At 35.3% G+C, this 27,376-nt stretch overlaps 1 protein-coding gene across 1 annotated transcript; it reads left to right on the top strand.

The window, feature by feature from the left end:
* Positions 1–4,669: 4,669 nt before the first annotated feature.
* UGDH (UDP-glucose 6-dehydrogenase) lies at positions 4,670–25,416 on the top strand. Its single transcript, XM_036908501.2, has 11 exons — positions 4,670–4,831; positions 10,607–10,708; positions 15,883–16,083; positions 16,195–16,392; positions 16,858–17,005; positions 19,076–19,170; positions 20,757–20,887; positions 21,125–21,258; positions 21,659–21,750; positions 21,860–21,970; positions 24,058–25,416. The coding sequence occupies exons 1-11, from the start codon at positions 4,670–4,672 to the stop codon at positions 24,166–24,168; spliced, it is 1,485 nt and encodes a 494-aa protein (XP_036764396.1). The 3' UTR covers positions 24,169–25,416.
* The last annotated feature ends 1,960 nt before the right edge of the window (positions 25,417–27,376 follow it).

Here is a 27,376-nt window from a genome sequence, read left to right as displayed (position 1 = left end):
AACACTCTTCATCTCAAAAAGATAGACCCTTATGGAGAGTTTACTCATTCACTCAGTTAATATTTATTGAGAGCCTACTGTTCTAGGCACTGAGATGAACAGCAGCAGGTAAGAACTGTTAGCCTGGGAGCACCTTATTAAACTATGAACTCCTTGAGGCCGAGTTGCATCACATAGACATTCAATCCATGTTTATTGTAAGAAAGCAGAACCTGTTCTAGTTGAGATCAAGGGCATGGGCTGCACCAATAAACCTCTTGGCTATGGGATGAAGTAGTAACCCCAAAAGATCTTCTGGTCCAAAATACTCGGGATTCTACTTTTTAGGTATCTAGATATACTTGTTTTAAGAGGAGTCTGGCTAGCTGGGCAGTAGGGGTGTGGGAGTTCTTCAGGCTTATTGCACTTTAGGACTTGATCTTCAGCCTTGTACATGTGGACTCAGAGTTAATGAGGCTTTAGATAGTAATTTACGATGACTAAGCTCAGAGGAGATGGATGGCTACACTAGAATGGAGCTTTGCTATGACAGTAGGTAAATTTTACTCCAGTACCTGGAATACTTATGTCTCAAATCCAGGCCATTCTTTCTAGTATTATGGTTCTTGGGAATCTGAATTCATAAGACAGAGTGGAATCAGAACAAACAATTTTGGGGGAATATGCCATCCAACTATTGGGAAAGCCTATTCTTGAGCCATCTCTGAAACCCAGAACACTTCTCACTTTCACATTGTGTGTCACTCTTTTCTAGACAGTGCTGAAATGAACACAGTTGCATTCTTGTTCTTGACTCCCCCTTCCCAGGCTCCAAGCTGATCATTCCCTTTCCTAATCCCCCTTTTTTCCCTTCGATTTTAGCTACAGTAATGCTATTGATTGTTATAGTTACTTTCAGCTGTGTTATTTTTTATTTTTATTTTTTTATGTTCTTCCTTTTTTTTTATATCTTTAAAGTACAATTACTTGAACATTATGGTTACTAGACTCCCCCTATTGTCAAGTCCCCATCACATACCTCATTACAGTCACTCTCCATCAACGTAGTAAGATGCTATAGAATCATTACTTGTCTTCTCTGTGTTATACTGCCTTCCCCGTGTCCCCTACCTCCGCTACATTATGCCTGCTAATTGTAATGCCCTGTTTTCCCCCTTATCCCTTTCTTTCCACCCATCCTCCCCAGTCCCTTTCCCTTTGGTAACTGTTAGTCCATTCTTGGTTTCTGTGATTCTGCTGCTGTTTTGTTCTTCAGTTTTTTCTTTGTTGTTATACTCCACAGATGAGTGAAATCATTTGATAAGTACTTGTCTTTCTCCGCCTGGCTTATTTCACTGAGCATAATACCTTCTTGCTCCGTCCATGTTGTTGCAAATTGTAGGATTTGTTTTCTTCTTATGGCTGAATAATATTCCATTGTATATATGTACCACATCTTTATCCATTCATTTACTGATGGACACTTGGGTTGCTTCCATTTTTTGGCTATTGTATATAGTGCTGCGATAAACATAGGAGTGCATATGTCTTTTTCAAACTGGGCTGCTGCATTCTTAGGGTAAATTCCTAGGAGTGGAATTCCTGGGTCAAATGATATTTCTATTTTGAGTTTTTTGAGGAACCTCCATACTGCTTTCCACAATGGTTGAATTAGTTTACATTCCCACCAGCTGTGTAGGAGGGTTCCCCTTTCTCTACATCCTTGCCAACTCAGCTGTGTTATTTTAAGTTATTAAATTATAGCCTCATGGATTGTTATGGTCATGCTTTCCTGAAAGGACCATTCAAGATCCACTTTTAATTCACTTCTACCCTAGGAGACAATTATTACTCTCACTACTTCTTAATACCCATTTTTTTTGTCCAAGAGGCAGATCTCCCTTCTTTGGACTCATTTCTGTATATGACTCCTCATTTATTCCCTTCGTCTCATCTGCATCCCTCCTCATTCACCTTTTCTTTCTATGTCCTACTCAATATTTAGGCCAATCTTAGTTTCTACATTTGCTTTGATGTAAGTGCCGTCTTACTTTGATTTTTTTACCCCCTCTGAACTTTAACACTCATTTTGTCATTCAATTGATTAAACTGCCTTTTATAATTTAACCATGTTACCTGGGTGCAATTAACTCCTTTTCATCTTTTAAGTCAGCTTAAAAGTCACCTTCTCAGAGAGTCCTTCTTTAACTACCTTATCTAAACAGCCCTTTCTCTACAGACAGGACCTCTCTCTCTCTCTCAGTTGCATGTTTAATACCTTTATATGGAACTTAACGCAACTGCCATTATTTTGTTTGTCTGCTCTTTCTAGAATATAACTGCAAGTGTAGGAACTGTATCTGTCATGTTCACTATTGTATCCACAGTACATAGAACAATAATGGCTGTTACATTGTAGGGTGTTTAATAGATGTTTTTTGATTGAATTTTTCTCTAAATAAATTATTAAATACTTGCATGTCAGGACCTATATCTCTTTTTGACTAAAATCTCTGTATGCTCACATGGTAGACACTTAAATTGGGAATAAGTAATTTTCATGAAGGAGAAGAAGGGAATAGGCCTGAAGCAAGTTGAAGCAGTTTTTCTGAAACTAGATGTCAACCTTTTCTACTATAGACGTGGGGACAGGGCAGTGAATGCTGGAGACACATCTTTGGTAAGCCTGCTCCAGGCTCAGCTGCCCCTTCCACAGGTGGGAGCTTTAAAGAACATTCCCCTGAGCTTTAGCCACTGAACAATCCCAGTGTAGTCTTTTCCTCCCATGCATTTTCTCTTTCTCCTGTGTATAGGGCACTTGCCTGGAGATGGGGAAAGGGCAGAACTGAAAAGTAGAAGAATGAAAAAATGAAAGATGAATGGTTACCAAAAGTAAATTTTGCTAGGCTTAGTATTTTTGCTGAGGTGAATTTTGGAATCCTAAAAGTCTAACAGGCATATCATATTTTTATGGCTTTACAAGTGATAATATAGGGAACTCTTAAGCTACTTATTTAGATTGAGGAAAGAATCCACCAGATTTAGGGTGGTTTCATATTTCCTGTTAAGTACATCCACACAATGGAATACAGTGTGACTTAAAACAAAAGAGAAAAATGGACAGGGTTTTAGAATACATGAAGTGAAAAAAGCCAATTGTTGATAGTGTATATGGTATTCTCTCTCTTGAATTTAGAAAGAAGGGATTATTAGAATATATATGTGTATTTACTTGTACCATATAAAAAATATCAGAAGGATCTAATAATAAAGAGGTTGCTTGTGCAAGCAAATAGGGGTTGGCAAAGCAGATAGGATGCCTTAGGTGTGAGGCTTCTTAGTGTATTCCTTATTTACAGATATAATTTTTGAACTATATGAATATATTAGCGGTTCAAAACAATCAATTTAAAAAGTTTGTATATATTTTCATAGAATCATTAGATTCCAAATTCTGCTCATATTCAGTATTTTACTGAAATTCTATTTTATAGTCTTAAAGTCATTAGGGATCAGACACTATGAGTTGATATCTGCTAATCATGACTGTTAAAGATCGATTTATAAGCCAAATTAATTGTTTACATATCAGACCAGGATACTTGTGTAGGTTGGTCAGCTCATTCTCTTCCAGTGGAAGGTCTGCCTAGAGACCAACGAAGAATAGAACATTGATTCATACAGATTCAGACAAAAGGGAATTGGATCATCTTAATTATGTGTTTTCTCTATCTTTTTTCATAACAGGATATACTTCCCAGGCATTGTTAATTAGGTCAGCCGTCCAGAGTACCTTCTCTGATCCATGCAAGAGTATACTAACAAATTCTTATGGTCTCTTATTACCATTTTCCTTCTCTTTGGAATCCATGAATGAGTTATATTAGATATTGTCTGAGGTCTTGGCAAGGACTAAAATTCTAAGAATCTGGTCAATTTGACAGTTCGTGTTCTCATTATGATGAATAAACTGATTTTGTTACGTATAAATCAGTCCCTTATAATTTTGATTAGTGTGAATCAGTTCACCAAATGGCTTTTGGAAACCTATCAAAACCTGTGTAACAGTTTTGACAACTACAGAAATGACTTTCCTTTAGCCACCTCATGGTGTCTGATTAAAAGTAGAATTTAAGATAATTTAAGTAGAATTGAAGTATCTAAAAATAAACTGCAAAAATTAATTTTGTAGGGAATATAATCACAGAGGCCAATTCTGGACTTTGGAACTAATCTTAATATCTGTCATGTTAGCTTAAACCTGTCATAAGGCTGACCTTTGTACACCAGCATTTAAGCAAGAATTGCCCTGGTATATTCACCCTCGAAATTTCCCTCAGCAGTCAGTTACCCTTGGGTATTAGAGGCCTAAGTAAGGTTTTATTTTGCCTCCTGATTTCCTAAATATTAGGTCATTATAATCCCCTTCTGTGGCTCTTCCTCAGTAATATAAGTTACTAAAATTTTTGTCCATGTTTTATGCTGGTGCAGCTGAGAACAGGGAAGGCCATCCAATTGGAATGTTATTTATCACTGTTTACATAATTCTTAATGAGTGTGAATGTAGGAAGTCTTTCTGGATATCTGTCACTTTGACAGTTTAAAAAAGTGTGATGCTTGTACAATGTGATTTCTTAAAATTTTTTTGTTTTCAATAGTAAGACAATCCTTTTCCCTTCTAGTTACAACCATGTTTGAAATTAAGAAGATCTGTTGCATTGGCGCGGGCTATGTTGGAGGACCCACATGCAGTGTCATTGCTCATATGTGCCCTGAAATCAGGGTAACGGTTGTTGATGTCAATGAATCAAGAATCAATGCATGGAACTCTCCTACACTTCCTATTTATGAAGTAAGCCATTATTAAATAATACTTCTATGCTCTTTGTTTTCTTACTGTTTTTGTTAAATAATTTACTATTAATGTAAGAATCTATGAATGCAACTGATAAGAAATTAAATGAAAAAATCTAGATATACAATGTTATGGACACTATAATTATAATTATATCAAGTATGCCCAGGGAAAATGACTAGAAAGAAGTATATCATAATATCAATTATGGTTGTATTAGTGCAGTGGTATTGTGGGTAATTTTTTCCTATTCTTTATGTTCTAATTTTGCTTAGCATGGTTATCATATTGTTATACCATTGGAGTGGTATTCTGTAAAAATAAAATAAATAAAACTGGATATTTATAATAACTCTAAGTCTATTATATTTTTGGATTATTGTACTTAGATGAACTTTGGATGGATAAATGATGTCTTTCATATTTAGTGTTTAGTATCACAAATTTGGTTAACTGGAATTTTAAATTTAGAGAATTTATAGTTAGGAAAAATATGCTTCTATTTTATTAATCTATGTCAGCCCCATTTTTAAAAATTTCAATGTAAAATGAGTTCATGGTATTATACTTTTGAGGCTCAATGGAAGAACATTTGAAGATTTGATGGTAGCATTTTCTCTCCAACATTAGTATATTCTATTTTTCCCCAGAAAAGTTTTGTTACTGATAAGACTATTGTCAGCCATAGTCTTTAAGTGTTTTAGGCCTTGGGAAGGGAAATCTCAATCCAGTTTTATCTGTCAGATAAATTTGCTGGCTATTTATAGGCATATGAAATATAAAAATCCATGAAAAAGCACCCACAGAGTGGTAGTCACTCAACATCACAGATTTACTCATTATTGAATCAGACTCAGAATTTTAAAAAATACCCTCTGAAGCTTTATTTGTGCTTTGCACTTTCTTCTACAACCTAACCTGCCCATAAGGGTTTAAATATCTCAGTATTATAGCATTACTTTCCCTGGTTTAATATTACTGCTGTATTTTGTTTGGGGGAATTTTTTTAAACATTTTAGAAAGATAATTTGATAAAGAGCTTTATAATTCCGATTTCCATAAAAGGGCTGCAAGTTATCTGAAACACCATAAGCCATATTTATATCCAATCATTTAGTAAGTAATTCTGCCAACAGTGTAATATTTAAAAACAAAGGGCACTCATCAAATGGCTAAAATTATTACTACTGACAACACCAAATGTTGACAAGGATTTAGAACAATTGGAATTTTATACACTGCTGATCAGAGTGTTAATTGCTACAGCCAGCCACTTTGTAAAACTGTTCAGTAGTATTTATAAAAGCTGAAAATACGTATGGTCTTACCCAGCAATTCCATTCCTAGGTGTATATCTAACAGAAATGGGTACATATGTGTACCAAAAGACAATTAACAATGCTATTTGTAATATCCCCAAATGAGAAACAGCCTAAGTGTTAATCATCAGCAGAGTGGATACATACAGTATGATCCTGCATTGAAAAATCAATGAAACTACTCCTGCATGAAGATTATAGTTAAGTTCTAACGAAAGCAGTGTGTTATCAGACACAAAGTAGTACATACTGCATAATTCCGTTTGTATAAAGTTCAAAGATAGGCAAACTTGTCTGCTGATAGAATTCAGCATGCTGGTAATGTTAATTTGATGGGTAATAGTGACAAGGAGAGGGCATACTGCAGTCTCTGACGTACTGTTACCATTCTTCTAATTCTTGATATGGACAGTGGTTACACAAGTATGTTGTTCACTTGTGAAAATTGAGCTATATACTTTTCTATACTAATATAGGTGCACTTCTCTGAATTTTTGTTTTACTTCAATAAAATGTTTACTTAAAAAACAAAGGATATGCTGAACTACAAAAAGATACAAACTATAATATATTGGAATTAGACATTTTTCTTGGAGAAACAAAAAATCAGTTGGCCAGGCATGTTCCCTGGCCAGATTCTTATTATTGCTATTACTATTTCCATTGTTTGGAGTCTGAAACTCTTCCTCCTAACTCTTCAGTGCTTTAAATTTAAAATGGTATGTTCTACATTGATACTGAATCTAGTTGGGATTTATAATTAGGTTAAGAAAGTTAAGATCTAAAATTTCTTTTCCATATCTTACTTGCTTTTTCTCAATAACCTGCTTTTTTATAAACAAAGAAACAAACGTATTTCTTGCTGTTTTGCACTTTTATTTCATAAATACATTTCTTCCTTCTTAAATCTCTTTAGAATATAAAAGATTTGAAAGTCTATCTAGCACTGCCCATTAGAAGCAGTGTCTTGAGTTCTCAGAACTCCGAAGTCCCATAATTATATCAGTTTTAATGGTTATAACTATTTGGTCTTTAAAGTCTTAACTTTTATCTAAATTTAATATGTCTACTCCAGAAAATTAGATAATGGTAACATAAGGAGCTATTTAAGTTCTGTACAACTTAGTGGGGCCTACAAAGGAAATGGAATCTTTTTCTAAAATCCAGCTGATTTTGGAAGTTAAAAAACATGGCACTGCTACTTTAAAATTCTGGAAGGAATCTTTTTAGCAATTAGGATGAGTTTTTTCTTAGCAAGTAAATGACCTTAGGCTTATAATTTTCATGTGTCTTTCTTAGACATCCATTGTTGAAAGATGCCTGATTAAGAAATTTATAAATCAGAAGAAAAGAAATGATTTCTGTAAGGTTGTGTTTAAAAGAAAAAAAAAAAACTTGGAGAAATTACTTTGTGACACAGTTACCATTTTCAAGATATGTTAGGACTTTGTTCCATTTTTATTTCTTTATTTTATGTTATAAAATGAACTATTCCCTTACATTTCCTTGGCCATATTGGAGATGTGAAGTGTTAGGTGAAATGTCAAACAGGAAGAACTGTATGAAAGAAGAAAAATGAATGGCAGGTTTAACTGGAGTTCACACTGCTTTCTGGATTGCTTTTTTGAGTAGTTTATGTATACTATTATTAGTTGTAATTGGTGATTAATGTTTAACTCATGGTTACTGATAGAGAAATAATTAATACATAATTAGAATATTTAATGTGCTCTTTTGAGTACACAGCCTCCTTGAAAATTGTTCCACCTCAGAGAAGGTGAGCCAAAAACCAGAAGAGTTTTAGTAGTGCAAGTTCCATATTGATGTCTATGTCTTGATTATGAGCAACTAACACAGTGACAGCTCATAGGGAGTGCTTGATAAATATTTGCTGAATGAATAAGCTGTCAGTTATGCCAAATACAGTAGAAATAAGGACTGAAACATGTTGATTAAATTTTACATTTGGTGGGCTATTGTAACTTTTGCAGGAACAATTACAAATGATAGGAAATTGGGGAAGTGAGAGTATACAAAAGGTGTAGGACTCTTAGATTTAATTTAGAAGGAAATCAAGGGTGTGGTCATTAGAGAGGGGCACAGGGAAAAGGCATTGACTTTATTTCTTTATACTTTTGCTTATGGTTGATAAGAGATGAGCATGTTAAACTAAGGTAGACAAATCACATAGAAGAGGAATGGTCAAAGCATGAGGAGAAGGGGGCTAATTGATGGGATAAAGTCTAGAAGGATACAAAAGGATGGGATCAAAAGCGCAAATAAAGGGATTGGGCTTGAAAGCCTCTTCTTCAGAGACTGAAAGGAACCAAACAAAGATGGATAAAGATATAGACAATTTTGTTAGTGAGGACATGAATAAAGGTGACTCACACTGGTAATCTCAATTGTCTGGAAGAAGGAGGTGAGATATTCTGAAGAAGACAAAAGGGTAGTGTTGGGTCAAGGACTTGTGAGTAGTGGAGGTTTAGAAGAGTAACCTTAGAGAAGAGAGAAGTAAAAGATTATCAGGCCCCATTGAAAACACAGCTAGATAGGGCTTAGGGTCCATGAGCTTTTGTTTATTGTGGCCCTTTCTAATCTTATATATAGGCTTATATGTTATGGGTCAAAACTATTTTAATAAAAAAGCAGTTTTCTTTACTGCTTGAGAACAGAATAGTAATGACTACCATAATGTATGATAATAAGATAAATTTAAGCTTTTACTCAGAAATTATATAGTTGATACATTTTGTGTTACCATATTTAATCAAATAGTCATTGCTTTTTTAACTTTGTTCATTAAAGAGTTTAATAACCACTTCTAAAAAAACAAAATGGATAATTTACTTTACTTTATTTTGAATCAAATAATTTTATCCTGTGAAAGGATTTGAGTTCTTCCATAAAAAGTACCGTATAAATTCTAAATACTAATTATGATAATTGCATTTGAGTCTAATATGAGGTAGAACCTATATTAACTGTTTCTGCATCAATTTCATAGATCTACAAATATCCCATTGATTTTTTTTTAACAAAATAATGTAGTTGTTCATTTTGAGGTCTTATTAAGGCTTACTATAAATTCTGAATTGTTCTGATTTTAGGTTACTTTAATTTAAATATTGGGAGATTATATATAGGCTGAATAAAATCTCTGCAAAATCCCAATCCATAACCTTTTACTCTCATTTTCTAGAATCTAGTCAAAATAACCAAGGATATGACTACCATGACTGGGGACTTTATATTCGTGGTTATAGTGGTTCATATAATTTGCAGGTCCTGTTACAGATTTCATTCAAGCCTGATGGATATTTGAATTTGCATTTTACACTTATTCTAATTGCTTATGTTAAAAGGCTTCAAAACTGTTAAGAAAAATGAATTACCTCTGGATATAGGACCTATGGATCCTGAAGTGGCTTTTTTTACTTTTGCTATATAGATAGTTTTCTGAACATCCATAATACTGTGGATATTGTTTGAACCTTCTTCCCAAAAAGAGTAAGCTTTGGTGATGTAGGTCAGTTTTGTTTTGTTTTGTTTGCTTTTTATAATGAAAAATTTCAAAGATGTAATAAAAGATAAATTTCTTAATATCAAGAATTTTTATACATCCTTCTTCCCATAGTTTATTTGAATCAGAATCCAAGTAAGATCCATATATTGTTAATTGATTTTCATCTCTTAAATGTCTTTTAAAACCATACTATTTAAATCTATTTTTCTCTCTCTCTGTTTGTCTCTTTTAAGTTGATGTAACCAAGTTGTTTATCTTGTAGAAATGTTCATAGTCTGGATTTGCAGACTGAACTAGTCTGATCAAATTTAAACATGATTTTTAAAAAAAATTTGTCAAGAATGCTTGTTAGGTGGTGTCAAATGGCTCAATGGTCTTAATGTAACTGTATTTTTTGTTAAATTGTATAGAAAAAGTAATGAAATTTTCAATAGATGTATTTCTTACAATAGGACTTAAAAAATTATTTATGTATGTATAGAGTAAATATTGACTGTTTCTCAGACAGTTGTATGGCCTGACTTTTGGGGAGTAAAAACTTTTATTCATCATGATGATGCAAAAATCAAATGTTTGCCTGGAATCACAGAGACCTTGAATTTTCTGACAATTGTGTTGATACTCAAAGTTAATTGTTAACTTCTATGAAATAATCAGGCACATGGTAAACTGACATGCACTAAAAAGAACTGTTGCTTTAATCGTGGCAAGTTCAGTTTTGCTTCATTTAATTATGTTACACAATATATACTTATGACTATTGCTGTATGATCTTTGATTTTTCTACAAAGTTGTTATTTGAGAGTGAGTCTAAACCTTTAAATTACAATATAACATTCCCCTTTAACAAATATAATTCTGTACTATTAGGTAATCTCATATGACAAGTAAACTGTGTGTACAACTCGTTTTCTTCTTTCTTTTTAGCCAGGGCTAAAAGAAGTAGTAGAATCCTGTCGAGGAAAAAATCTATTTTTTTCTACCAATATTGATGATGCCATTAAAGAAGCTGATCTTGTATTTATTTCTGTAAGTATTTTCCTTTGCTCTGTGAGTTTTAATATAGTCTTGTTTAAAATGGGCATAGAGGGCAAGTACCTTAACATAATAAAGGCCATATATGACAAACCCACAGCCAACATCATACTTAACTGTGAAAAACTGAAAGCTTATCCTCTAAGATCGGTTTTAAGACAAGGATGCCCAGTCTCCCCATTTTTATTCAACATACTACTGGAGGTCCTAGCCACAGCAATCAGACAACACAAAGAAATAAAAGGCATCCATATTGGTAAGGAAGAAGTTAAACTGTCACTGTTGGCACATGACATGATATTGTACATAAAAAACCCTAAAGAATGCTCTCCAAAACCACTAGGATTATATCTGTATTCAGCAAAGTTGTAGGATACAAAATTAATACACAGAAATGTATTGCATTCCTATACACTAGTGATGCAGAAAGAGAAATCAGGAAAACAATTCCATTCAAAATTGCATCAAAAAGAATAAAATACCTAGGAATAAACCTAACCAAGAAAGTGAAAGACTTATACCCTGAAAACTATAAGACACTCTTAAGAGAAATTAAAGAGGACACTAATAAATGGAAATCAACCCATGCTCTTGGGTAGGAAGAATTAATATTGTCAAAATGGCCATCCTGCCCAAAGCAATATACAGATTCGATGCAATCCCTATCAAAATTCCAACAGCATTCTCAACAAACTGGAACAAATAGTTCTAAAATTCATATGGAACCACAAAACACCCCAAATAGCCAAAGCAATCCTGAGGAGGAAGAATAAAGCAGGGGAGGTTATGTTCCCCAACTTCAAGCTCTACTACAAAGACATAGTAATCAAGACAATTTGGTACTGGCACAAGAACAGACCCATAGACCAATGGAATAGAATAGAGAGTACAGATATTAACCCAAGCATATATGGTCAATTAACATACGATAAAGGAGCCATGAATATACAGTGGGGAAATGACAGCCTCTTCAACAACTGGTGTTGGCGAAACTGGACAGCTGCATGTAAGAGAATGAAACTGGATTACTGTCTAACTCCATATACAAAAGTAAGCTCAAAATGGATCAAAGGCCTGAATGTAAGTCATGAAACCATAAAACTCTTAGAAGAAAACATAGACAAAACTCTCTTGAATATAAACATGAGCGACTTCTTCATGAACATATCTCCCCGGGCAAGGGAAACAAAAGCAAAAATGAACAAGTGGGACTATATCAAACTAAAAGCTTCTGTACAGCAAAGAACACCATCAGTAGAACAAAAAGGCATACTACAGTATGGGAGAATACATTAATAAATTACATATCTGATAAGGGGTTGACATCCAAAATATATGAAGAGCTCATCTGCCTCAACAACCAAAAAGCAAATAACCCAATTAAAAAATGGTCAGAGGATATGAACAGACACTTCTCCAAAGAAGAAATTCAGATGGCCAGCAGGCACATGAAAAGATGCTCCACATCGCTAATCATCAGAGAAATGCAAATTAAAACCACAATGAGATATCACTTCATACCAGTTAGGATGGCCACCATCCAAAAGACAAACAACAAATGTTGGTGGGCACGTGGAGAAAGGGGAACCCTCCTCCACTGCTGATGGGAATGTAAATTAGTTCAACCATTGTGGAGAGCAGTTGGAGGTTCCTCAAAAAACTAAAAATAGAAATACCATTTGACCCAGGAATTCCACTCCTAGGAATTTACCCTAAGAAAACAGGATCACAGATTCAAAAAGACATATGTACCCCTATGTTTATCGCAGCACTATTTACTGCAATAGCCAAGGTATGGAAGCAACCTAAGTGTCCAGTAGATGAATGGATAAAGAAGATGTGGTACATATACACAATGGAATATTATTCAGCCATAAGAAGAAAAATCCTACCATTTGCAACAACATGAATGGATCTAGAGGTATTATGCTCAGTGAAATAAGCCAGGCAGAGAAAGACAAGTTCCAAATTATTTCACTCATCTGTGGTGTATAAGAACAAAGCAAAAACTGAAGGAACAAAACAGCAGCAGACTCACAGAACCCAAAAATGGACTAACAGTTACCAAAGGGAAAGGGATTTGGGAGGATGGGTGGTAAGGGAGGCATCAGGGAATTAAGGGGCATTACGATTAGCACACATAATGTAGGGGGGGCATGGGGAAGGAAGTATAGCACAGAGAAGAAGTGACTCTATAGCATTTTACTACACTGATGGACAGTGACTATAATGGGGTATGTGGTGGGGACTTGATAATGGGAGGAATGTAGTAACCACAATGTTGCTCATGTGATTGTATATCAAGGATACCATAAGAAAAAGAAAAAGAAAAGAAGAAGAAGGCAGGAGGGATGGAGTTAGAGAGTGATTGAAAATGCCAAACCCTTGGCTTTGAAGAAGGAAGACGGGGCCACAAGTCAAGGCCTTAGGAAGCCGGAGAAGGCAAGAAAACAAATTCTCCCCTAGAGACTGCAAATGAGAGGCAACTCTGCCAATACCTTGACTGTATCTCCTTGAGGCTGGTTTTGGAGTTCAGAACTCCAGAACTCTAAGATAATAAATTTGTTGTTTTAAGCCAAAAAAAATTAGTCTTGTTTATTTAGAAGTTTCATTGTGTTATAATATTTTCCATTGATATTAAGCCACAGCACATTGCTTAGTATAGAGTTATCCAGTTAAATTTTGATTATCACTTGTTCCAACACTTCACCAGACCCTATAATCATCTGGTCAAATACTGTCATTTCAGGTCATTGAGCAAATAAATTGAAAGAAAGTTCTAGTGTGAGATTGAAAATTAGGAAGTGCTGGTAATATGTGAGCACATGTGGTGATAGTTTAGTTTATATATTTCATCATTTCTTGTTTCCACTGCTTGGTGGAGGTGAGATAAAGAGAATGAGATAAAATTGCCTGCAAACTTACAGGCATCTTCTATCTAGATGAATTATGTTCCGAAAGCCATTTTCAATTAATTGTTGGAACTTGGTATATGCTGGCTAGGTAGTTTATCAGGCTAGTCCATAGACACCTTCAGCTCATAATATGGCTAAACTGTTGTACTTCTGTTATGAAAATAGAACCAATGCTTGGGAGTAAACTCTGGAAATCCAATATTTGAACCACGGTAACTTACTTCTTGCTGTCCTTGTAGCTACTCAAATATTTTGTGTGTGATGGTGTGCTTAACACCAATTGGTGGCTGAGCTAGGGTGTTATGTGACTCAAGAACTTTAAGACCTTAAAGAATAAAGGGAAAGCCAGTGGTGTGAGCTTTGAGTGGGTTCCATGACGTGAAGGAAACACCGTGAGGTCCATAGAGAATAGATGCTGTTGGATTGATTATGCATATAGTTAATGATTATAAGTTTTGGATAAGGTTATTTTTTTCTGACTGATGAGATAATAGCAGTACTGTAAAGATCTGTGAACTCCAGAAGAACGTGGCACTGAAGCCAGTGGTAAACTGTGTTATGGTTTCAGTCTCTCTTTTTGGCCTCCTTATTTAGAGAAGTTGGTGCAGCTTCTGTGACTCACCTACCCATCCTCTATCTAAGCTTGGAGAAAATCAAGAAGTTACCTTAGTTCAACTTTTTGGATAACCAGCACCTAAAAAATATATATGTATACACACACACAGTATTATATATAAAGTATTACAAATTTAAGTGTGTATATATGTGTATATACGTATATATATATATATATATATTTTTTTTTTCATCTATTCTCAGGCAGTAAGTCTACCTTAGGGTGGTCTGGCACAGAGAGCAGATTTTGAACCTGCCTCTGCTGATCTATCCTGAGTTGTCCTGAATCTTTCCAAGCTATTACTTTGTGTGCTTGTTATAGTAATTTATTACTGTGTAACTTAAATTTGGTTCCCATTATTCTCTGGGTCAGGTTTTGTTTTGTTGTTTTTTAATTTGCTTGTTGTTTACTTTCATTATGGAAAATACCAAACTTATATGAAAGATGATGACTAATGAACTCCTGTTTACCTATTCTCCATAGTCAACAGTTATGGCTGATGACTGTTTGTTTTATTTACTACTTCTCTTCCTTTCCCCCCACTCCAGATTATTTTTAGACAAATTCTAGATAGGAATAGTTTTGTACGAATCAGTTCTCAATTGCTATCTTCAGAGCTCCTTTATCAGGGGAAGTCTCTGATCATCTCCCATCTCTAGCATGTTTCATTTTATCCCATTAGTGGTCTTATCCTTCTGAATTCCATTGCACCTTGAATTCACATTTAAACCTTTTCCTAAGTTCCATGCATGTAAACAACTTTTTCCTCCTGCTTTTCACACCTCAACTTGATCTTCAAATCTTAATTAATTTTTTTCCTTTATTTAGTTTCCCATTAGATTATGTCAAGAGAAGAGATCTGGTTCAAAAATTATTCCTATATAGAATTTTAGACTTTTCAGAGTGTTTTTGATTTTTACCAAAGCATTATAAAACTCATATGTTAGATTTTAGAGAGTGTGTTATCCTCATTTACAATGAGGCCATTGAGGCAAAGGCAGCCACACTTCCCCAAGGTTATGATATGTAGCTAAGCCAAAACTAAATGCCTAGACTTTGGACTCATGATTTATTTTTCTTTCCATTTGATTTTCTTTGCCTTATAGTATTCTGCATTCTAAAGAATGCTAGGTAATTTCTAACTTTAATGAGCCAAGAAAGCGTTTGTGAAAGATACTGCAAATATTTTTTAAAAGCTACTGATTTGATATAAATCTATAAAAAAGGAGAGTAGAAAAGTTCACATTTTTAAAGACCAGGGTAATATATTACATACAATAAAGTGAGGAAATAAGAGAAAACTTACATTTCATTTCAGCTTGTGAACCTTTTTAGGCCAAGAATAGTGTCATTCATCTTTATATCTCCAGGGCTTTAATTGCAACCTGCCTGCCCTGGTATGTTACACATGTACAGTAGCTTCTTTACAAATATTTATTCAAAGAGTTCTCCAGATGCTTCAAGCTCTTCCTCCTGGTTATATTTATAAAATGTTTTATTTCCATGGAGCTAATAGAGGGTTAAGTCAGGGCTACAGATAGTTAACTTCCCCTTTAACCTAAAGTGTAGGGTGTATACCTTGAAATCACTGAGTATCTTATAGATACTTTGTTCTTCATCTGGTATACTTTCATCAGGTGAACACGCCAACGAAAACCTATGGAATGGGGAAAGGCCGTGCAGCAGATCTGAAGTATATTGAAGCTTGTGCTAGACGCATTGTGCAAAACTCACATGGGTACAAAATTGTAACTGAGAAAAGCACAGTTCCGGTGCGGGCAGCAGAAAGTATTCGTCGAATATTTGATGCAAACACCAAACCCAACTTGAATTTACAGGTATTAAAAAAGGAAACATTAGAATGTGGTTCTTCTTATGTAAATATCCATGCTATCCAGTTGCCCATGGTTACTCCTAGCTTAAACTTCTCCTTTGCATTGGGATTTTAGGTGTTGTCCAACCCTGAGTTCTTGGCAGAAGGAACAGCCATCAAGGACCTAAAGAACCCAGACAGAGTACTGATTGGAGGGGATGAAACCCCAGAGGGCCAGAGAGCTGTGCAGGCACTGTGTGCTGTGTATGAGCACTGGGTTCCCAGAGAAAGGATCCTTACCACTAATACTTGGTCTTCAGAGCTTTCCAAACTGGTTGGTACATAGCATTCAACTCTCCATTAAATTGAAAGCTGAGGACTTACTTCTCATAAACCTGATAAGCTATTCTGGTACTTGCCTAATATTAATAAGAGGAATGTTTTTGAGGATTATATTCTTTCTAATCATGAAATAATTTTCACAAGAGGAATCAACTATCAGGTATAAAATATTCTTGAAAATTCTTAAATTATAATAAAATATATCATAAGATGGAGGATACATTAAAATAGTAATTTTTAAATTATTCTTCTCCCTCTTTTATCCTCTTTCTTAATCATCTTTGTTCTCAATTTAAAATGTTTTTCTTTACCAACCCATCCATAGCCTCCTCAAATTGAGCTTATCAGTAATTTTTATATTTTCCTCAGTAATTTGCATCAACTCAATGAAATATAATCTAAATGTATAAAATTGCTCTTTTAGCTCATCATACTTTTCCTTTTCTTTTTTTTAAAGGCAGCAAATGCTTTTCTTGCCCAGAGGATCAGCAGCATTAACTCCATAAGTGCCCTCTGTGAAGCAACAGGAGCTGATGTAGAAGAGGTGGCAACAGCCATTGGAATGGACCAGAGAATTGGAAATAAGTTTCTGAAAGCCAGTGTTGGTAAGTGGAAAATTTCTTATACATAAAGTGGGTTCATTTAGCTGGAGCTCTAACTTTAAGGAAGTCTTTATTTAACTTAATGCTTTTAAAATAATAATTCCATTATGCATGTAACCTGCAACCTCTCAGGGATTTTCTAAATGAGGCAGTAATTAAACTTACATTGTTTGATAATTACTGATTGATTACTAAGCTAAGCATAGTTCACTGTTTTAAGAGGATTTATTAGTATTTAGTTCAAACATTTAGGAAGAATAAGTTCAGAAGACCATAGAAAATAATTCAAGTAACACCTTATTGAAACAAGTAGGAAAAGGTTCTCTATCATGTTCTTTCCCTACTAATGTATTTTTGGAAATGTGACCTTGGAGAAATATAGTTTATCCTCATTATTTGCAGATTCTGTATTTGTGTATTAGTGTATTTACTAAAATTTATTTGTAACCCCAAAATCAGTATTCATGGTACTTTCATGGTCATTTGCAGACATGAACAACAGCAGAAAGTTTGCGTGTCCCCCACCCCCCCACATACATTCCCAGCTAAAGCTGCTTAAGGCAGTGCTCTTCCTTCTTGCTTCCACTCTCATACTATAAAGAAGAGCTCTTTTTACAGTCTACTCAGTACCATGTTTTTCACATCATTGTGTTTCTTGTTGGTGATTTCACTATTTAAAATGGCCCCCAAGCATATTGCTAAAGTGCCGTCTAGTGTTCTTAAGTGTCAGAAGGCTGTGATGTGCCTCATGGAGAAAATACATGTGGTTTAGATAACCTTCATTCAGACATGAGTTACAGTGCTGTTGGCTATGAGTGAAATATTAATAAATCAACAATATCTATTAAATAAGGTGTCTTTAACCAGATATACACATAAAACAAGAATATATGTTGATTTTTTGATGAAAATGTGACCAAGAAGCTCACAGGAACCTCTGTATTTCATGTACAAATTAGTATTTACTAATTCTGTTTGTGGCAATTTTATGAAACATATATACTGGGAATAATGAGAATTGACTGTATTTTTGGATATCAGTAAGGTTGATATAAAGGTAATATAGAATCTTTGACAGATTGGGCCATACACAGCCCGTCCTGTTATTTCTCATGCCATTTCTCAATACTGGTTTCCCTGGCCTTCTCTGTCTGTCTTTTTGACATTTTTTTCTAGCTACCATTTAATAAAAATACTACTTTTTAGTGAAGGCATATTATGCTCCCAGTTCTGAACCAGCACTTTTTATATATCACTTATTAATTCTTATAACCTGTTACAAAGGTGCTGGTATTTACTGTACAGGTATGACTAAGAGTCAGGGAAATTTTTGCAACTTGCTTGAAGCCCTATAACTAGTGAATGGCTAGGTGGTTTTTTTTTTATTGAAGTATCATTGATAAACCATCTTCTGTTGGTTTCAAATGTACAGCACAGTGGTTCAGTAGTTACCCATATTATTAAATCCTCACTCTCTCTAGTACAGTTACTATCATGAGCATAGAAAGATGTTACAATAGCTCAGTGCTTCTGACTTCAAAGCCCATGCCAGGCCTCACTGTGTGGTGCATTGCCCTGGAACAAGGAAGGGCAAGCCATAGTCCTCAGGCCAAACCCAGCCCACAGCATGTTTTGTAAATAAAGTTTTATTGGAATACACCCATGCCAGTTTGATTACATATTGTCTGTGATCACTTTTGAGCTAAAAAGCCAGAGTTGAATAGTTGTATCAGAGCCTGTATGGCCCACAAGGGCTGAAACACAACCTCTCCTATAAAGGTTTGCCAGCCCTGTGCTACAGTGAGAGATGTGGGGCAGTGATAGTAGATGAGTGAGAAATAAAAAGAAATGTAACCATACTAAAACTTCAACTAGAAGACTATCTGGAAATTATTTAGAGTTCATCAGTTGCTTGCAAATGTCACACAATTTGTAAACCCACTAATTTTCCAACATCTGAATTTTATTATTAAAAATCCTAACATAGGTCCTCTGATTTAGTATGATAAATAAATTTGTCACATGATTCAGTTATGTGGATCTTAAATGAAAATGCTATCTCTTTTCTTTCAGGTTTTGGTGGGAGTTGCTTTCAGAAAGATGTCCTGAATTTGGTTTATCTCTGTGAGGCTCTGAATTTGCCTGAAGTAGCTCGTTATTGGCAGCAGGTGTTAATCTTTATAGTCAACAACTTTTGATTGTCACCCTTTGTGAAATGTTTTTGATAGGATTTATTTATTCCATAAGCTCAACTACTATTATATTCCTTTTTTTGTTTATTTTAGGTTTATTTATTGGGCTTCTGTTTTTTGTTTTTTTGTTTTTAATTTGTTCAATTTATTTTGTTCTGTTTTTAATTTCTTTTTGGCTAATCAACTATGATAGAAATTGCTGATAAACCAGTATTTCTTCTAATTTTATAACTAAATTTGCTCACAGAGCTCAAATTTGCTTAAGTTTAAAGCAAGAACTATTATTCTTTTATATAATGTTAAAGATATATAAAAGATCCAACTCTTCTATTTTGAAAGGCATAAAATAAAACTAAAGGGTCTATATTATAATACTTTATAAAACAAACATTTTTTTTGTTATAAAAAAATGGTTTGCATGTGTTGATATTTCTTTTGTCCCTTTGAGTGTCACAGAGCTAAATTAGAGACCCTCCCTAAATTGGAAATAGAGTTAACATTTATATGCTTACTCTGTGACAGTTACTCATTTAGGTACTTGAATGTAGTATTTCATTTTGTCCTTGTCGCTAAAATTATTCTCCACCTATAGATGGGGAAACTGAAGCTTAAAAGCATTAAATAACTTCTCCAAGATAACAACCACTATATTTATCTTTCCCCAATATTTTTTTCTGCACGTTTATAGTTTTTCAGCTTTCAGCAGTGGGTAGGAATAGAAGGAAATGCATGTTTTTTAAGAAATGTACACTTCTAATTTTGTTTCACTCAGCCCAGCATGATGGCTTTATGTTAATGCCCAACGTAGGAAAAAATGCAGATAAATACTTGATTTTCCCACATTTTGGGCTCATTTCCTAAGTACTCAGGCTTTGAAATGGTTCCTAGAAGGTTAGAGACTTAAAAAAAAAGTCTCTTTTCCTTATATGCATCCGATCACCAATATGAAGTCCAGTTTATAAACTCTTAGGAGACAGATTAGGGGACCAGAGACTTATACTCTTAAAATGTTGAGTTAAAAATGTTGCCAAGTGTTCATGGTGTTATAGTTCATCAAGTGGCAGCTCAACTTGTTGGATTTTTCTTTGTCCACTGTCTGCTCACACTCAGTGTTGGTGAGGAGTGGGAGGTAAGCATATGAGAGAGGACTTTGGCATTTAATTGCTTCCAGCCTTGCTTCCCTGGGGTTTGGAGAAGTTGGCTAAAGGAGTACACTGTTTTCTGTGTGCTTTTTTAGGCTGTCCTCATAGCTGGACTTCAAATGGGGTTGAAATCATGTTCCCCATCTTTACATCTGTCCCAACTTAATGCATGGAAAGTTAAGCCAAATGAAAATTAAAATTTTTTCAGGTTGGCTTTAAGAAGGGGATGGAGGCAAATCCTTGGTTTTTTGTTTGTTTGTTTTTATCTGTAGGAAAGAATTTGGCTAATCTTTGTCACGTGTTACTATATAAGGCTTGTAGTAGTCATACAAAAGTACTCACCATAAAGCTGGGAGCAGTGTATGGTACAAGCTGTACGTCTTTTAACTGATCATTGCAAAATTTTACATGTAATTCCAGGTCATAGATATGAATGACTACCAGAGAAGGAGGTTTGCTTCCCGGATTATAGACAGTCTATTTAACACGGTGACTGACAAGAAGATAGCTATTTTGGGGTTTGCATTCAAAAAGGACACTGGTGATACAAGGTATCAATCATTTAAAATATTTCAACCCCTTTGAGAATATTAGCTATCTCTCATCTGATCCTGATTTTTGATGATGATGTGTGTCTGAAATACATATACACATATAGTATAAAGAATAAAAATAAAGTGAACATCCATGTCTTCACAAGAAATAGTACCTTACCTGTATATTAAATCCCTTAGATGTTAGAATATATGCCATTAAAAGCTTAACAATACTGATTTTTTTTCCTTCAGAGAATCTTCTAGTATATATATTAGCAAATATTTGATGGATGAGGGTGCACACCTCCATATATATGATCCAAAAGTACCAAGGGAACAAATAGTTGTGGATCTTTCTCATCCAGGGGTTTCAGAGGATGACCAAGGTAAGGCTTTGAGTCTCATGAGTCATTTTGAGTACGGGCCCTGAAACGTGTCTGTTCTGTTGTTCAGTTTTTATCATGAGGCCCTCTTTTCAACCTCATTTCTCTAAAATTAAATTATTAGGCATTGTTTCATTGTCTTTTATTTGAAGTGATCAGCTGTGGGTGAGTCTAATGTTTGTTCCAACATATTCTAAACACCGAAGAGGTTCCAAAGAGATGATTCTTTGGATGGTGAGGTTTGGGGTTGCTCCAGGCCCCCTTCCATTATCTCAGTCTCACTTCAACCAGACCATTCATTCTACTTCTGTCAGACTCTCAGCTTCTACAATCCTGGCATTAAAATGCATAATTTCAAATAACTCCTTTCTTATTACCAATATTTCATTGCTGTTGTTAATAGTTTCCCGGCTCGTGACCATTTCCAAGGACCCGTATGAAGCGTGTGATGGCGCCCATGCTGTTGTTATTTGCACTGAGTGGGACATGTTTAAGGTGAGGAACAGTAGTGATATTGAGGAAAATCTTAAAGGTATCTTAATGTCAGTTGGGATTGAGTTTGTGTACATGTATACATTCTGTTTCTTTGGTTCCATCTTTACAGGAACTGGATTATGAACGCATTCATAAAAAAATGCTAAAGCCAGCCTTTATCTTTGATGGACGACGTGTCCTGGATGGGCTCCACAATGAACTGCAAACCATTGGCTTCCAGGTAATCATGATCCTGGACTGGTTTTGTTCTGTTTGTTTAGTCATTTGCTTTTTAATGGCTTTAAGTTTTAGAATTTTAATATTTTCTCATTTAGCGTAACTGTGGAAAAACATGTTAGTTCTCTGGAAAGTCTGTATGGGATTTGTGAAATTACTCCACACCCTCCTTTACTTTGTGATCTAAAGGACATTCAGTGTGACATAGGACCTAGGAAGTCATCAGCTGCATATTATACAGGGACAAGATGTACCTTGCCTTACTCATATAATAATCAAGCAAGAAAATATATGAATTAAAATAAACATTTTTTTCTCCCCAGAGCTGCCAAGGCTGCTCTGCTGACCTGTCTGCCCCACACTGACCCTCTTGAAGGCCAGGTCACTTATTCCTATATGGATGTTTAGAAAACTGCAAAAGGCAATGTAGTTGTCTCATGTTGTATAGGTCCTCTACCTTCTGAGTGCTCAGCACCGTCCTAGTGCTATGAGAGGTGTGAGTGAAAAGAATGGCTGTTTCAGTGGTACTGGCCTTCTTTAATTGTCAGTTAATCATGAAGCATATAGAGAGCTGACAGAAACCGGAACAGTACATCTATGTTAAATCATTTTAGTTCTACCAGGGGTCCCAAAAGTATTAATTCCATTTCCTCAGAGCTTGTGTGTACATGCGGGTGGGATGTCTCAGAGAATACAGAAACATTCCTAGAGATTGCTGTTAGCATAGTCCAAGCACAGCAGATTGGGGCAGTGGTGAGAGCTGGTTGTGTGTGTCTGCTCAGCACCAGCTCTCTTGGAGAAGTACCTGTAGGGTCTGTCTCATCTACTATTTAAAACGTCTGATCTGGTTCACTTAACTTGTCACTGACTTGTTGAAGGTCCTTCTAATTTAATATTCAGTGCCCATTTCTTATTCCTGAGAGGTTCGCTTGCAGCAGGACTCAGATGACATTCTTGTCTGTTAGCACTCCATCAAGGACCTTGGGCACTCTGCTGTCCCACTCCCACCCCACCCTTCCTTAGTGAGTAACAGCATGACTTTTTTGAGACTTGACTTAATTAAGCTTAGTAATATTATTATTAAAAGATTATTTGCAAGTATAGACACATTCTCTCATTCTTACTTTATTCTTCAAGGAAAAAGATATGTGAAGAGATATATATATATATATAAATAAGTTTGAGTTAACTTTTCCTAATGATTAAAAAAACAATTAGGAATATCTTAAAGAGAATTTATAAGTCACTAAATAATTGACTAATGCAAAGCAGAAGTGCGTTCTTTGAATCAGGTTTAAATATTAATTTTTAATTCAAAGGATGTTTATGAAAATTTTATAGTATGTTTATCTCTGCTGTAAAGAGGCAAATTTATGACTAATAAGCAGTGTCTTTAAAGATAAGATTGATGATTTTGGACATATGGGGAAAAGTTTAAAATGTAATATGCAAAATAAGAATTGACTACCATTTACTTTTTGAAGCCTGACTTGTTATATTCCAAACACTGTGCTCACTTCGTACTGTACCTAATTCAGTCCTTGCCACAGCCCTTTGAGGCAGGTGGCAGTAACTTCTCTCTTGAGGAAGAGAGACCTAGAGGGCTTAAATAACATAGTAATGATCACTCAGGATTTCAACTGGGGCCTTTCAGACTTTGAAGCCTGAACTTCTATAAAATATGCTATTACAGTTTATACAAAATATTTAGAATAAGAGAAAAAAACTATTACAAGAACAGAGTTTAACAGAGAATGTGAAGTAACTGGAATCTGGTCTGCTAATTGCTTTATTGTATGCTACTGAAACAGTAGTGGTATATGATTCTCTACTCCGTTTGAGGGGGTGTGGCGTTGGGAATGGCAGGAGTCAGTGTCTAGATAGGAATATGTAGATTGACTCTAGAAACATACAAAATATGGAGTGAACCAAAGACCTTTCATAGCAACCCAGACAACTTGAAAAACCTTTTTGCTCTCAAAAGGAAAAAGTAGCCTAATTTTCCCAGTCAGTATACTATGTCCTAAAGTTTTTACATTTATGTATTACAATTATTAATAGTTTTCTTTCTAAAATTTTTTTTTCCCCTAGATTGAAACAATTGGCAAAAAGGTGTCTTCAAAGAGAATTCCATATGCTCCTTCTGGTGAAATTCCGAAGTTTAGTCTTCAGGATCCACCTAACAAGAAACCCAAAGTTTAAACATTGCCATTTTTATTTGTAATTTTTTTGGTACTTCAGGATATCATATATCTATCTGATACTAAATGGTAAATGAACCAAGTGTTTTTAAGGAAACAAAACTATTTTTTTAATAATCAAATTTATACTAGCTATATGAGAATCAGCATGTCTGGTAATTATGAATCTACAGTATTTTTTACATATTTTTATAATATTGTTAACTCAGTTATTGGATGAGTGGCAAATAATCATGATGGTTTTAATGGTGTCGATTTTTGTAAAATAAAAATTGAACTTCACTTGTTACTTTACAAAGTGTCCATAGCCAGGCAGCACTTAATCACACAGTAAAAGGAAAGGCACTGTTCACTTTTTCTTATTATTGGTTTATTAACTTGTCATTAAATATGTGTTTTAAATCATGAAATTGCTGCTCTGAATTCTGGGCTAAGCCTGCCAACCTTTCAGAAAGTGTCATGGAGCCTTAGAGGTGTCTAGCTTAATGGGGTAAAGTGTTTTCCACTCATTTCTTGTCTGTGAACTTAGAAGGAGGATGCAGTGGGCCGAACGGGGCCTTTCATGCTTTTTTTAAGGTACTTAGAACATTTTTCCTCTGCTGCCATGTTAGAGGTAACCCTACAAGTGAGGTTTGGTAATGTTCCTTTGCTCTTTTTGTTTTAATGAACTATATTGTCGTTTTTTTTTTTAAGTCGTCTTAACACTGCTTATTTCCAATCCAAATAAGAATAAAAGGCAATTTTTTAACATAAAGTGAAAATCAGTAGGATGGTCTATTTCATTCTTCTTCACTTCTTGTTTTTCCTCACTTAGTTATTTTTTTAGTCCAACAGTCAAAAATATTTGTTACCTTTACTTTGCATTTTTATTCCTATAATCCACTGCAGTTTTCTCCCTTTTTCTTAAAGAAAACCAATATAATCTTGTTTAAACTTACTTGAAGTAGATTTTTTAAATTATGTATAGCATAATTCTATAATAAGAATTTTTTGTATGTTTCCATCCATTTTTTTCTTATGTCTCATTGGCTTATTTGATTTTCTCTTTTGTTTTACCATTGTTTAAATGTGTTAGGTGTCCATTTGACAGCTTGTGCCCTGCTGAGAATGTACAAATTGAGTTAAAACAATTACAGGCCTCATCCTTTAGGAATTTTGCAGTTCACTGAGAATACAGTAACAGATACAAAGATGAGGACAGAGACATCTGTACAGATATCAAATACATAAATAAAATATTCTGCATCAACACCTGTGTGCTGTATTTTTTGTCATGGTGCAAGTAACTAGTGAGTCATGAGAGTCTGACAGACAGGAAAATATCACTCATTCTTTTGAGGAAAGGGCATCTCATTATTCTTTCAAATGATACAAGAAAGGGAGAGAATTTAGCGTAAAGACCAGGTATCAGCGAACTAAAGCCCGTAGGCCAAATCTGGCCAGCCAATGTGCGCTAAGAATGATTTCTACATTTTTACATAATTATATTTTAAAGGGGTATGTAAGCTCCCAGTTTTGCCTGTTGGCCTAAAAAGCCTGAAATATTTGCTATCTGGCCCTTTAAGAAAAAGTTTGCAGACCAGAGTGAAAGAAACAGAACACCAGAAAGAGACAAATACCAGAGTGTTTGAATATGAAATGAGCCCAAACTTCCATGACTTTAAAGTGAGAATGACTTTATTAATCAGAATTTGCTTTATATTTCTGCTTGAAACTATTCTTGTATTCTGTTTAATCATTGTATATTTTAGTAAAGGATTTGTGGATAACGTGAAGGTTCCTATGGCCAGGATTCTCACCTAGCCCTGCTCAGCTTGCTCACTACATGTGTGGGCAATACGTGGTTATTGCCTCTATGTAAAGAGCTCCGCCCAGTGCTCTGGGCTACAGGAGAGCAGAGGCTGGAGTAGCAGCAGCGCTGAGGGCAGAGAAGCCCAAAGGCAGAGACCGGCTTGCTGCATGCAGACTCGCTCTGAGTGGACCAGATTCTAGTGACTGACCTGCCACCGTGGGAATAAAGTTGGGTATAACCCTTTCACCCCAAGAACATTCAACTGTCATTTCTTTGGTCTCATTGGATTCATAGTGAACTTTCCTGGGGCTGAAACCCATTGGCAAGACAGGATTATAATCCAAAATTGTCTTGCTAAAGCAGACAGAATTAGGCACTGGTTTGAAGCAGGATGCTTCAATGCCTAGGATTGATAAACAATTATGTGTAAACTATAGTTACTGATTAAAAGGTAAGAGAATTGGTAAGTGGAGGAAAATGGGCAAAAGACAGCTTACAGAACAATGCAAACTTGCTGTTTGTCATGGGGAGAAAAAAAGAGTAACAGGTAAATTTAACAACAATTCAAGACCTTTGTGTGAAAAGTTACAAGAAGGTGGTTAGCCCTTACCCCTCTACTAAGAGAATTCAAGGTGTCTTGCCAATGGGTTTCAGCTCTGGGCAAGTTCACTATGGATTCAGTGTGACCAAAGAAATTGACAGCAAAACGTTCTCGAGGTGAAAGGGTTATACCCAGCTTTTTTTCCAGGTGGCAGGTCAGTCACTAAAATCTTGTTAACTCTGAGCAAGTCTGCAGGCAGCAAGCCAGTCTCTGCCTCTGGGCCTCTCTGCACAGTCGTCTCGCACAGCCGACCTTTGGGCCTCTGCTCTGCTCTCCTGCAGCCTTGCAGCCATGCTGCCGTGGCGTGCCCAGAGCAGTGGGCAGAGCTCTTTTAATAGAGTCAACAGTCATGTATTGCCCACAGGTGTGCAGTGAGCTAGTCAACCACGGCCAGGTGAGAATCCTGGCCACAGGAACTCTCATTTTATCCACACAAGGCCATGTGTTTCTTTTTTTAATTGATAACAAGGTTTCTATCTTTATTAGCTAGTATTTTTTTGGTGGGGTACAGTGACTATGGATGAAATTATTAACTAGTACTTTTAACTGAAAATAGTGCATGACGAAAAAAATCAAATTGATACAAAAGGGTATACGAAAATGTAAAATCTCTTTCCCACAATGTGTCCTCAAGAATGTGTTATTCCACTTAAGACTTCTAGCTTTAAATCCTGACTGCATTACCAGTTAATAGCATGTGGTATTTTGGCTGAGTTGCCTGAAAGCCTTATTTTCCTCACCTGTAAAATAGAATTCATCTCTAACTCAAAGAGTTGTCATAAAGATTATGTGAGATTATTGTTTACACAAAGATCT

Source organism: Manis pentadactyla, chromosome 5, assembly GCF_030020395.1.
Source record: "Manis pentadactyla isolate mManPen7 chromosome 5, mManPen7.hap1, whole genome shotgun sequence".
Classification (NCBI taxonomy): Eukaryota; Metazoa; Chordata; class Mammalia; order Pholidota; family Manidae; genus Manis; species Manis pentadactyla.
This window is presented reverse-complemented; position numbering and strand designations above follow the sequence as displayed.

What these genes read in the sequence shown, in the direction of transcription:
- UGDH (XM_036908501.2), top strand. Translation starts at nt 4,670, where the DNA reads ATGTTTGAAATTAAGAAGATCTGTTGCATTGGCGCGGGCTATGTTGGA. An exon ending in AAGGACACTGGTGATACAAG is followed by an intron (nt 20,888 to 21,124) that starts GTATCAATCATT and finishes TTTTTCCTTCAG; the next exon opens with AGAATCTTCTAGTATATATA. An exon ending in TGCAAACCATTGGCTTCCAG is followed by an intron (nt 21,971 to 24,057) that starts GTAATCATGATC and finishes TTTTTCCCCTAG; the next exon opens with ATTGAAACAATTGGCAAAAA.